The following is a 13,790-nucleotide window of genomic DNA, read 5'->3' on the forward strand; positions in this document are numbered from 1 at the left end:
TTTTTTCTTGTTTCATTTTATACTTTTGCTGAAAGCATCACTCCAGAAACTGAGAAAATTTTGAAGTCCTTTGTTTGCATATTAAGAAAACTATAACTTCAATCCTCACTCTACAGAGTATTAAACATTTTATGTGATTAATGGATGGTGAGTTTCTTTTTGTTTCTTAGTTATAAGTGGCATTTTAGAGTAGAAGTGCTGGCAGTCTGAAGCAGTGAAAGCAAAGAGAGCCTGGCCTTGTGTGATGTAAATAGACAGAGAAGGCCTTAGAGGAGCATCTAAAGGAAGGTCTGACATGCCACACATAAGCAGCATTCCTCATGACCAGATCAAGTTCCTGCTCTCCTACGTTGGCAATGCTGAGCTGAGCTGCTCTGTGCTCCTCTCTGTTAGTGTTTGTGTCCGTGAAATCAGCGCAATAAGCACAGTTAGTTTCGGCACATAAGGAGAGCGTATGTGAGTAAGATGACACTGGCAACATCTTTGGCTTTGCTCAGTTTGGAGTAAGGAGGTGGTAGCAGTGGGGTCACTGTATGGAATATTTAAAATTGTGTCCGGGGTTATTAAGGGCACAGCTGCCTTCCACCCCCACAACAGGTGGACAATGTTATCACACATACACACCAAACGGAAAGGAGTTTGAAGCTCACTGCTGCTTCAGTATAGTATTGTAAACATGCCAAATCAATTCACTCTGACATTAGCTACCATTTTCAACAGTGCATCTTTTTGTCTGGAAGATATTTAACTAGTAGAAACATAAAGATGCAGTTCATGTCGTCTGAAGAGTCTCAGTCCATTTCCACACAGACCCTCTGTCTTCATTGTGTCTCTCTGGACTGCAATATTAATCACATCTGATTGGTGAAGGCCAAAGTGGAGGTCAGGGCATCGCTATGTGTCTGTGGCTGATAAAGTAAGTCATTAATCTGTGAATTATTAAGGAACTTTTGCTATTCAACCTCCACCACACTGAAAGAGCATGAATTTGATTAAAAAAACCGAAGACAATGACCATAAACTGCTCAAGTCAGTGAAGGTTTGAAAGGTCCAGCATCTCTGGGATATGCATGTGTTTTTAAGTGAAAATAAATCACATGACTGGCAGTGTGTAAGTCACACATCAGACACATATGGACAAATTTCCATTTTTTGCTTTCACTGTGGTGTTGTGTTTGATGTTGCACTGGGATCAGACCCTGGGGAAAACTCAGGGCAATCTGGGCGTAATATGTCTCTTGGCTAGCCTTGAAATGCCTTGAAAAGCTGAAAGAATTGAGCGAGGAGATAGGTGTCTAGTTTCCTTTATTAAGCTACTGCTCCTGCAGCCCGATAAGCAGTAGAAGGAGGATGCTCTAAAACACCAGTAAAAACATCAACATCTCCACACACCTCCATACATTCTTGTGAAAGGTGCTAATTCATTATATCATGATTTATCCTGCTTTGTATCCTGTCATGTAAAATCCACTGGTGACTTTTCAGTTTCAACAAACACCTTACTGATATCACACAGAATGATTAATGCATAATCAAACCATTTCAACATCACCATGACTGCTTTTCTTTGACATTTTTAAATTTTTGTGGCTGGTGTTGGTGAAGCCTTTTGGTGAACAGCAAAGCTCATGTCAAGAAATCTCCAAGTAAACACTGACATCTGAGTGACAATAAAGCAAAAACTCACCTTAATTTAGAATTTTTGTCATTTTTCATGTCATTCTAAATAAAAAAAAACTCAAATCGAGTCACACAGTAGTAATTTAGATTCCTTTGGTTAACAACAATGAACACTTTTACTTTAAGTGTCATGTCAAAACAAAGGCAAACCCAATAAAGCTCTTGAACACCAACATTTCATGGTGACATTAGTTGTTAATTTCATGGAAGCAATGTCTGAAATAAAAGATGCAACACTTTGCTTGAGTGTGACTTTAACAGGGCTGTGATTGTGATTTTTATTTCTCCTTACACATATGTAACAGAGCATCAAATCTACATAGTTTTAGTGAAATGTTGAGAAAATGATTGCTATGGGAGGATGCCTCTGTAACTTTCTGGGCTTCAGTGAGCTTTAGGTTCATCTCATATAGGCTTGTAGTTGTCTAAGTCAGACATTTTCAATCATAATCTATGGTTATATCTTCCTTGCAGCATCTTCTGCAGGAAGTTGAGTTTATTGTCATTTAAAGACAAGATCATATAAAACAGATTTTGATCAGATTATCATTTTTATTTGTCTGAGGTTTCATAGCTGAGTGATGCAATCATGCTGCCGTCTCTTCCTCCAACTTTTAAAAAAGGAAATGTAACTTTTTAATTTAGCTTTTTTTTAACTATTAGTTCCTGTAAGCTTTAGCTTGTCTGAGTTACTGAGTAACAAACTGATGTTTGAAATTAATAAAAAATATTACACTTTTTAACGTATCAGATGATCTCTGGCAGATTTGCACAGACAGATAGACTAACTCACATTTGGCATACTCCACATGTTGAGTAGTGGTATGAGGAGCTTTCTATAGATGGCACCTGCTGGCCTGACTGGTGTCTCTAGGGCAGAGGATGAGACATGTGTGACTGTGTGTGTGAGCGTGTTATAGGGGAACTCCCCGTTGGACAAAACGAGACAGCTCGGAGCCACAGGAGGCTGTCAGTGCTCTAGAAGGCAAGAGGGGCCCGAGCCCGGCAGGGCGCAACAAACCCTCCCTCTTTAATTCATCATGTCCCGGGGCGAACAAGTTGACCCCCTGGTATGGCGCTCCTCTCGCCTGCCAACCGCCGTGTCTCGCGACAGGAAGAGTCGTTTGCCATATGGGAGAGCTAACAGCTTGGCCAAGACTGAACCGTCTCATAGGTAGAGTTATAGCTTGCTTAGAGTGTGTATCAGAGGGACAGAGTTTGGATCAGAGGATGGATTAATGTCAATGACATCATGAACTGGTAAATGGTTTGGTTATGCTTACTTGTTACTCTGGAATGTTACCATAGATTATTAGTTTTTTTTTTTTTTCTCCAATATCCATGGATGGATATGAGTTGATGTCGGGTGAGAATTGTTAGATGAAGTCGTGAATTAGTCCATACACATTGCCAGGAGGAATTCTGCTTTCAACATGCTCAATTTGATAACCGTGTGCTTTCAGAAATGTGATTTCATTGCAATCTGAAACGATGAACAGAAAAACAAGCTGATATTTATACAGAATGGGTTGATGTTACGCAGTTGCAGTACCTCTGATAACATTTCCAAGTAGTTTTAGTCCCATAAATATGTCTTATTACTTCATTTTAAAGATATCCAACATGATAATTTCAAAACCAGCTGAGGAAAAATTACATGGAAGTTAGAGGTTTTGTTTACTTCTTGCTTAAAGATTGCATAACAGGCTTACTGTACAGTTTATGGTGCACTGAAATTAGACTGTGGTCAAATGTGTTTGAACTCAAGCAACAAATCTGCAAAGAACTGATGACATCTTAATACCTGTTGTCATCATGCTGGTCTGAGTGTGGTTATTGATCTAAAACCCATTAGATTGAGTCTGACCTCAGCACCGCTGGTGTAATTAGCTCAAACTAATATTATATACATTCAATGAGACAGTGACAGCATTCAATATGGTTTGCATGTGTGCCGCAGTGTCATTAAATAGAGGCCTTGTTGATGCATGTTCTGTTCAGTCAGAAGAGACAGAAGATCTTAAATGTTGTGGGTTGGACATGAAGCCCAAATAATATACGACTGCCTTCATGTGGCCTTGCATGTTATATAGTTGGAGCTCAGTGGAAGGGGTAAAGATGGGTTTTGTTGTAGAAGAATGCTCACACCACTTCTAATTTTCAACCATCTTATGTTTTGCATTGTGAACTGCATGAAACATGCATATTTTTTCTCATATTTATCTCAAATTCCAGCAAACTCTGTTGCCTTCAAAGATAACATCCTTTATGCTAAGTGGCCTCCTCAAACCCACTCTGAATATAAGCAAAAAATAAAGAAATGACAAAACAAAAATGGGTAAAAGCTTTCTTAATGAGGGATACCAAATTTAATCTTAACCCATAAAAGCATTTTTATTGTGCGGTAGGCTTTGTTAATATTGCAGCTTGTCTTGTCTGTGCTGAGGATCCTGTGGAATATATATCAGAGCACAAAGAGTGCTACTGGGAGTGGAAATTAAGTGTTGTTTGTGAGTTTAATGTGTTAAGGCGAGCAAATTTAGCTAGAAATCATTAACCAAAGTCCCATGTATCATATAGTTTATTATTGACAAGGTTGCTTGTCACTGTAATTGCATTCTGCTCTTTGCCCTGGAGCTTGTTAGCGTAACACGGCATCTTGCAAGGTCAATTAGAAATGCACAGTGACTACATTTTATCGTAAGCTTTTTCACAGGGTTTAATTGTGCACAGTCAGATGTGTGTGTGTGTGTGTGTGTGTGTGTGTGTGTGTGTGTGTGTGTGTGTGTGTGTGTTGGAGAGATTCATGCATTTGCTAAAATATTCATTGGCAACAAATCTTCAAAAGGTCGATCACCTTTAAACCAATTTCCAATATTTCTGGGGTTATTAACTTGTTATCTTTGCTTGCTAAATTAATACTTTATTCACTTTAGATCAGTTATTGCTAAAATATTGACAAGTACAAGCAGAATTTCAAGCAGAGAATTGCACTCTGAAAGCACAAGGAGGAGAGAATTCAATATGACTGCAGTGCGTCATTTAGTCACTAGTATAGGTAGTTTATTGTCTGCCTTGTCCACTTTCTGTCACCGAAGCCAAATCAGCAGCCCACAAACACAAAACAGAGAGCAGCTTGTTCCCGTTGTCAGGAAAAAAGAACATCTATGCAGGCTGCTTCCTCTGTCATTCACTTCGAACGCAGCTGAACAGATCTCCATGATCATTGTAGAGGACAGTTTATCAGTGAAGTCTTGGTTGGACGCTGTAACTGACTGGAAAACTCAAGTTTTCAGCCAGTGGAAGGTAACATCTGCAAATAGTTGAATTATGTTCTGTAAACTAATATAGCTTGTTTGCATCATGTAAGAGCCAAGAAGACGAGATATATTTTATACTGCTTCTAAAGGGGAGTTTGTTTTCGCCTCATGGAAACTTTGCATTATTTTGGAATAAACCATCCAACATGGATGTCATCCTCTTGGTGAGGTCATAACATCATGTTCTCATTTTTGGTAGATTTTTTTGTTTTAATTTTCAATGTGCAGAGGAAAATTCATGCACCTTTAAAAAAATGATGCTCTCTCTGAAGTATATGTAGTGTTTCTGGCTCTTGTTTGTACAAGTTGTATTTTAATCACACTTGATGACACCTTTATTTGATGGCTATAAAGCTCAGTTGGCAGGGTACCGGGTGAATATTAACACCTTCCAGTTGGTTCCTTAAACAAGACCTTTAACGCTACTGCCTAACCTATAAGTCACTTTGGGAAAAAGCATTTGCTAAATGACTGTAATGTTAGCACGACTATTTGTTAGCACGCTTTTCATCTTGCATTTAAAGAACCAATAATTAATTGTGTTCCCTTACAAAGTTTTTTAGGTGTTTCTCCAAGCTCACAAATTGAGCTTTGCATGGGACTGATTGTGCAGGAGTAGTGAGGTCATCACAATGTCTGTTTACTTCAAATATCCAATAAAGCTATTGTCAGGTGTTAAATTAAATTGTTATTGAAAAGCAGCCCCTTAAGAATGCATGTCAACCTGCAGTCACTTTCAGAGCATTTCAAGGCTTTCTGTTAAAATCCAGATTTTTTTTAAGTGTGCTGTCATGTTTAAGACAACATCTGTGCAGTGTTTTCACTTTATTAACATGTAGGATGATCACCGAGTTTACGCAGCCTCCTGTAATAATATATTCCACCTGCAGGCAGCACACTGGGGCTTCTGCCTTCAATGGAGCAGAGACAGAAAGGATGGAGACCTTAGTCTTGCATGGCAGTGGATCAGTAAACACCGGTGGTGTCAATGTCCTCTTTTTTTGCCCTCCAGCATCATCAATTTGGAATTTGTTTTTCATTGTATGAGAAAATCTATGTGTGGTGTTAGAACATGTAAAAATGTCAATTGCGTGAAGTTCACACTTGAGAAGCCTGAATCTCTGAGCTGACGCAGTAACTTCCACCTGACCTGAAGATCACAAGCACTCAGTATTGGTATTCAGCTTAGTTTCTTTTTTAAAATATCATCTACATACATGAGATGTAATCCAGGAGGTCTTGCAATGTCATATTAAAGAACATCCTTAAAATGTCAAGCTACGTGTTCATACAGCCTGTCACAGAGTGGCAAATCTTTCTCCGTCTTTCTGAGATGCTGTTGCTAGTAAATGTAGTTAGCTGAGGGATGATCCACCAACTAATTTCTTTTTGCACATCACATATTTTTCTGCGTATTCTGTTTTACCTGCTCAGTATCCAGAACAGGATGCATTATGAAGAGGTGAAAAGTTGCAGCTTTTCACAACAAACGTGTTTTAATGCATTTTATGTTTGCATTCAACCACAGAGGAGGCATTTACTTAATTTATTTATTTTATTCATGAGCAGCCTTTTAAAAGACACCAATGTTTTGAGTTGTTTTTTTTACTTCCTGTGTATCATTTTGCTTCCTACAAACAGTGTTTTGTTTCTGGCTAAATAATAAAACATGTAGGCTATTGTTTTTTGAGGGAGAATAGTTCAGAAGAAATTCTGACAAGTGAGGACACCCACGTGGTTTAAGAGTCATTCAGTTAACTCAGGAATAAACAATTCTTGCTACTGTTGACTCTTTGTTGTTTACAGGATGTGTAAAATGAAAAGAAAATCTATAAAACCCTGCTCTGCATGTAGCTTAACTACTTCCTGTTAAACATGAATGGAAAGGCCCTCCTGAAACAGCCAGTGTTACAGTAATTCCCATCTCTGACAATGACTAACTGTGACTGGCACTACGGGCATTTCCTTCACCTCTGCTTCGCTTGTTGTTTGTTTTCGATGCCACCACAAAGATGTTTGTGAAAGTTTTTCTGGCCTGTTTCATATCAGCGGCCATATAAATGGATTGAGAAATGTTATTGGCTTAGTCATATGCTTGTGGTTACAAACATGTGTGAGCCATCATGTGAAAAGTCAAAGATGTGTGGTCTGGCTACAGTATTCACCACGTGCTGCTTCTTTTCTTTCACCTGGCTCGCTTTTGTATTCTCTCTGCCTGCATCTGAATGACTGCTCTCACTCACATTATTACATTTAGACATGGACTGAAAAAAATTCAGCAAGCCACTGGTCTCATTCCTCTCTAACCGTGTTAACGGTACGTTCGTCATCTGCTCTGTTTGCAGTCTCACAGCACGATATGCAAGTCCTCCGGGCCACAGTGGAATAGGATCACCGCAAAAGAAAAACACAAGGTAAATATATACAAATTTAACTATGATTTGTGTTATTTAAAGTTATTTTTATCTTAGGAGGGTTTTTTTTGTTCTTCTTGTTAGCGCCTGTCCCTTCACGCGTGTGTTTTGCTCAGTGTTTCAGTGATATTCTATTCTATCATTGCCACTTGGAGGTCAGAGGTCGAGAGTCAGGGTCAGGTAGGCAACACCTGATGGGGGTGTTTTGCTTAAGCATTCTATGGCAGGGTGTAGCTTTTCCTCCATGGCAACTTAAACCAATGCCTCACAGTAAAAGCCTCTTCAATGTGCTAAATGCTCCTCGTGTTTGACACTATTATGTTATCACAAGTGGTACAAACTTCGTAAAAATGCAGCATCATGTTGCAGCCTGTGATGACAGAGAAGTTCTAGGTTCCACTGGGCATGCAACATTCGGTGACTCTACTTGTTAATAGTGAGCCTGTAAAGGTGCTTGTTAAAAATTTGCATGAAGCATGATAAAGAAAACTCCAAGGTGTCTTGAAACTAGGGGCTAAAATGGTTCTTAAAGCCCACAATATAAGTATTAAGGGTAAATTATATATATATATATATGTATGTCCATGGCATATATATTTACTGTGCCTATCCTGAAAAATTTATGCACATGGGCAGTGTGGACACTCCCCCGTTCAGCTGCCTGATGCTTACAGAATTTGTTCTGCTCAGAGGCTCTGGGAACCGACATGTTTGCTAGTAATTCCTCTGCTGCCATCGCAGAGTGACAGCAAAATAACTGCAGTCAACAGCCGTGGCCCTATGGGTTGTAATCTGCCCTCTCACTTCACTCACAACAAGCCTCACTGCTGCTGTCCAGAAATAGTTCAGTAATTCCCACAAAAACAAGAAGATGCTTATACGCACCGCTAATCACTCACTTTCTTTTTTGGTGACATTTCCTTTTGATTTTTATTGGTACAAACTTCATCAGCACATCTTAATCTTGTCACCTGAAGCTTTTAAATAATTCTACAATCCAAATCTTATTTGGTTTCTTTTACTCAGAATATCTCTTTTAAGGCAATGATTTTTTTTTATCCTTTTTTGCACTCTTTATACAGTCCAGTCTTACAGGAAAACTTATAGTAGTTTGTCTATTTGTCCAAAACAAAGTATTGTCAAAATTTTGGCTTAAAAAAATCATAAAAAAACAGAATTTTTTTTTTTGGGAGAACACATCTATCTCATGACCATTAAACATGTGAAACCTATCCATACATGCTTTTCTAACCCTAACTGTGTATTTTAGTTATAGCTCATCTTTAACCATATGTGTGTGACAGCAAAGGAGAAATGTACAAGGACAGTGGAAAGTTCTTAAGATGGGTCTTTATCTCTACCTCTAACGCAACACTGTTAAACATTTTGTCATAGTCTTGGAGGAAAACATCACTGGTGACCGACTCAACAAGTCATGTAACTGAAGCCGTCATATCTGTTATTTCTTTTTACTCTTTAATATGACTCATAACTACAACCCCATAAGCAACATAAACGAACCACACATCATGAAAAAGTTTGAAGCACTTTGAAGTAGGTGTCATTGTCAATTCTATCATTTAAAGAGCCTCTAAGTCAGCCTGAAGTGGAAGGAAAATAGATTATTTTTACAGGGAGACCATCACTGCCATCGATGCCATTTTACAGGTTGCCATGGTTGCATTTAAACATAGACTTTATGACAGAATGCTGTTATTTCCTGGTTGGCGTTAGGCTGTAACATTATTCGATAAAAAGTTAATAATTTAGTTTATTATGGTTTTGTTTATATATAGCAATAATATGACACAAAAGTCATCTTAAGGCAGTTTTAAACATCCAGTCTAATTATAACCCAGTTTCTTTAATCTAATTAAATTCCAATTAAATTGAATTAATAAAAATCTATATTGGGATTCATTATAACTGTGCTTAATGTTAAGTCATATAAAGCTGCATCATTAAGAAAACCAACAGATCACACAAAATCTTCTCATTGATTTAATGCCCTAATTATGATCATGGTTAGTGTGAGTCTGTGGGCATGCACATATACCACAGAACCTGCAGAAAACCCAATACCCATGCAGAATTTAGATGACCAAAATTTTCCTTTTCCAGATCATAAACTATTAGTATACATGAGATCTGTAAAGAGTAGCTACCTGTTGAGCAAAAAGACTGTCTGCTTCCCACAGTGTGTATTGTTAGACTATGCTGTAAAAAGGCCACTCTCAAAAACGCCTGTTATAGTTTTCCAACTTCTAACTACTGATTTTTAATTTTTGCACATACTCTGTTAGCAGAACACTAACCCATCACAGTAACATCCAGCATATGCTTTGAAGTAAATGAAAATTCATCATCCTAGCAGTAGGGGGGGGTGTTTGACAGTTTGTTCCACCTGCTTGCATTGGTCTATCACTTTGATAAGCCTGATGTGCGTCTAGCAGGTGGTGTGGATGCCATGTTCTCAACCTTACACTCTGGCAGATAGAAAATGGTCTCGTAAGAAGTTGGCATGACATAAGAGGGTTGTTTTGTGCATCCAGACTCACTGGCACAATGTTGGCAGAGGAAATGAGAAGTGCTCTCTCTCCTCTGCGGGGACTGCTTTCCATCATGAATGACTGACAGGCCACAATATCTCATCTCACAGTCGGCTTGCAGATCCATCAGTTCTGTAACAAAATCTCTGTCCAGAAATTGCATTACACTTCCCTCTCCAGTTCCATTTTGCTGATGCATGATCTAACCTGAATTTTGAGGATGAAAGAATCTTATGATAAAAGGGACTTCCTTCTGATTTCCATCTAAATTGCTTCACTCTGTCCCTCAATTTCAACTGTTTATCACTTATTTCTCATGTCTGGATTTTAAGCTACAGTCTCATCCTCCTTTGACTTTAAACAATGCTGCCTTTTTTTTGGCAATTCTCTCATTTCTTTTTAAATCCTTAGTCCTTTTAATCATTTATTCCTTTAATTTCATTATCTAACAGTCTCTTTTAACCTTTTCCTCTTTGACAGAATCGATGAAAGCTTCCAGCAGACAGTACAGAGACTTTTGTAGGATCTCTTAATGAATTTACGACTCTGACTCTCCATTATGTGTTTGGTGCTGTGCAGTACTACTTCATCTGTTTCAGCTGTGGGCTGAGGACCACTTCTGGCTGCAGCTCCATGCATTCACTCAGACAAAGCACCAGAACTGGATCAGCACCTCTGAGCAGTCTGCTGTTGCTGTAAATGAACAGCAGGATGTGAAAGGAAGCTGCTATTGATTAAGTACTGTTGTGACACATATCCTACTTCTTGATTATTTTATTTTATTTTATTTTATTTTATTTTATTTTATTTGCTAAGCACTTGGAATGATGTCTGAATTTCAGGTGTGCAGGTTGCTTAATTGCTGCTCTAGTTTTCAGAGGGTTACTTTTAATTTTATTAAAGGCAACTATACAGAACTTGAATGTTGTTTAGGCTTTAAAAAAAATACAGCAAATTCTTAGTAACTCTGGAAAACCTTATAAACTAACAAATCTCTGTCATGCAGCACTAAAATATGACAAATCAGATGTTGAAAAGGGCTTGGATTATGTGTGCCTCAACCATATGACTACTTCAACTATAGTATCCATAATTTTATTTATTTATTGATTTGTTTATTTATGTATTTATTGTGTCAGCTCTGATAGTAATTTGTTTTTCATGTAGTTTTGTCCTAGCTATATTCTTAGTTCCATATCAGTGTGGTTCTAAGTAGAAAAATACATCTCCAGTTAACCAGGAGATTTGCTTATGCCACATGATCCGTCATTGTCTCTATTTAGATCAATTTGATAGAGACAGAATGTAACTCATGACATACTTAGCTTCCAGGGGGGAGTTTTGACCACTGCAGGATTTCAAACCTCACTTTGCTCTCCAACATTGCAGCTTCATCTGCAGTGCAGACACAAGTGACATATTCTACAAAGCAAATCGATTATCTTATAGAGTCAGAGACTCCAATCTGTTTTCTTTCCCATTGAGTATTGAGAAAACACACATGCTTCTCTTCCCTTTTTCCCCACTATGACTTATTTAATCTGCCTCAAAATTGCCTGAACACAAACTTTTTCTGTTTTTGGTGTCTTGTGTTTTTTTTTTTTTTTTTTGTCCTTAGACATTAGATCAGATTTCCTTTGGCACAAAGCATCCAAACAATCTTAAATTATTGTGAGAGAAAAAAAACAACTCTATTTCAGGCACAAAATGCAATCTCTGGAATAGGTCAATTGGCATCATCTTAAAGCTGAGTCAGGCCTGACGGTGGAATCGATCCAACTTGTCAAATGTCTCCTGATTTTTGAGCCAAGTTTGCTCTTAATGAAAACAGCTAATAAATAAACGAAAACATCTGGTAAAGTCAAATGAAAAATGCTGAATAGAGTTATTGTTCAGCAACAGCAGGTTTTTTAATTTGATTATTTGTGTAATTTTCTTCTGGGAGTCGTGAAAAATCTCCAGCTGAAGCAAAACAAATCAGCATGTGACACTAGCAGCTTTAACTGCGTCAGGGGGAAAAAATTAGCAAAGATGCACATTGTGGGTGGTGTCTTCATATTTGTGAATGTGGTAAAAGTAAAAGAAATAAACAGATGTTGTATGAGACTGAGATGGGCCATTTTTGTTTTTGTTTCTCTTTTTTTTTACTATTCATTCTTCAAGAACAATAGGCCTGACAGATATCCATCAACCTTTTATGAGACAAACTCTCAAAGTTTTTCCTTCTTCTTTTATCCTTTACTCCTCAACTCACAAGGGAACACACACTTCCTCTCACACAGCACTCCTCTGTTCTTTATATACTGACACACAATCCAGGGTCAGTATTCAAGACATCATAGCAGGACTCTTTTAACTGAAAGTGAGCCAAACTGTCGTATTTCTCTTATTGTGGGAGGAGTGGGGGTGTTCATAGCAACGTATGTGTCTGTCAGAATGCATCACAGCAGTAATTCACACCATTCAGCATCCAAATTTAAAGTGTTTCCTGAAATAAGACTCCGATTCATACATTTACTGTGTGGTAAACTTAAAAATCCGTCCTTATTCAGATGGAGCTTTTATGAGATTTTTGTAGAATTCACAAATAAACTGGAAAACATCCAAAACATCATCAAATTCCTACTTTTTTGTTAGTATTTTACTGTTTGGTTTTCTATTAACATAATGACAACATAATATTGGTCATTAATAACAGGGTGAGATTCCAAAAAGGTGGAGAACAAAACAAAACAAAACACAAACTGGCTGAAGTGGTAGCCAAGATTGAAAAAAAAAAATAAATCGTGAACATAATTTTAAAGACAGTGAGTGAGTTTCCTTTCTGAATGAAACCTATAAATTCAAGAGTCTAATGTCCAAAGCAAAATAAATAAATAAATAAAACAAAACTTACTCTTAAGCTTGAAATTTCCCCACCTGATTATTAAGTCAAACTGGGGAAATTTTATGAGTCCAGCTCAGAGAACCACACTCTAACAGGGGTGGCTGACTTGCATTCTGTTATAATAATCTGTCTCTCCAGCATAAGTACTGTCTGCAGCCAGACCGCCTGTGCTGCAGGGAGAGCTCTTAAGGTCACCCTTAAGACCACATGTCTAACCAAAATGCTTGTACAACTGGGCAAGACAATAGTATATGTAGAAGTGAACCTATACGTCCCCTACATCTCCAACTTCCTGCGTTTTTCATGCTGCCACTCCACTGGTTCTGTACAAGGAAACATAACGATGAACTAAAGCACTGAAATTTTTCATTTAAAAAGATCATTTCAGCTTCAGTTGAACTTTAAATGGAATTTTTGATAAGAAGCAGTGGACCTTGTTTCCAATCTCTTTTATAGCTACAGCAGCTAATTCTTCCTTTGCACTCAGAAAGATGAAAATAGACATAATAAATATTTTCTTGGCCTTTAAATCTTTGATAATCCAGTAGAATTTTGACATTAAAAATTAGCTTTAAACTTCTTCTGAAGAAAAAAGTACTTTATAGAAATTAGTTACATATTTGACGGGTGAGAAAAACAGTTGTAACGTCTCTGACTGAGTGGTGTACATGCTAACATTTTGGTCACATACAAAATGTAGATTTATGGTTCAACTCATTAATCCCACTCAGTATTTCAATATCCAAATGATGTCTTGTTCGACAGGTTACCGGGGCCTTCCAGAGTACCTGCTGCAGGCAGCGGGGCCTCCAGGAGCCCAGGCTCATCCAACCTCAACCGTCGGAGCCAGAGTTTCAACAGCATCGACAAGAGCAAGCCTCTTCAGTATGCAAGTGGCAATGATAGAGGTAAGAAATATTCCCGTGCTGTGTTGGTGGCC

At 38.0% G+C, this 13,790-nt stretch overlaps 1 protein-coding gene across 1 annotated transcript in view; it reads left to right on the plus strand.

Annotated features, from left to right (window-relative positions):
• The window catches only part of nav3 (neuron navigator 3), a 382,473-nt gene that overhangs the window by 295,021 nt on the left and 73,662 nt on the right, over positions 1 to 13,790 (plus strand). Inside the window, exons 7-8 of the mRNA XM_041977344.1 lie at positions 7,346 to 7,414; positions 13,616 to 13,758. Coding sequence (XP_041833278.1) covers positions 7,346 to 7,414; positions 13,616 to 13,758 — 212 coding nt within the window. The remainder of the gene's footprint in view (positions 1 to 7,345; positions 7,415 to 13,615; positions 13,759 to 13,790) is intronic.

The sequence above is a fragment of the Melanotaenia boesemani genome, chromosome 23 (genome assembly GCF_017639745.1).
Source record: "Melanotaenia boesemani isolate fMelBoe1 chromosome 23, fMelBoe1.pri, whole genome shotgun sequence".
Lineage (NCBI taxonomy): Eukaryota > Metazoa > Chordata > Actinopteri > Atheriniformes > Melanotaeniidae > Melanotaenia > Melanotaenia boesemani.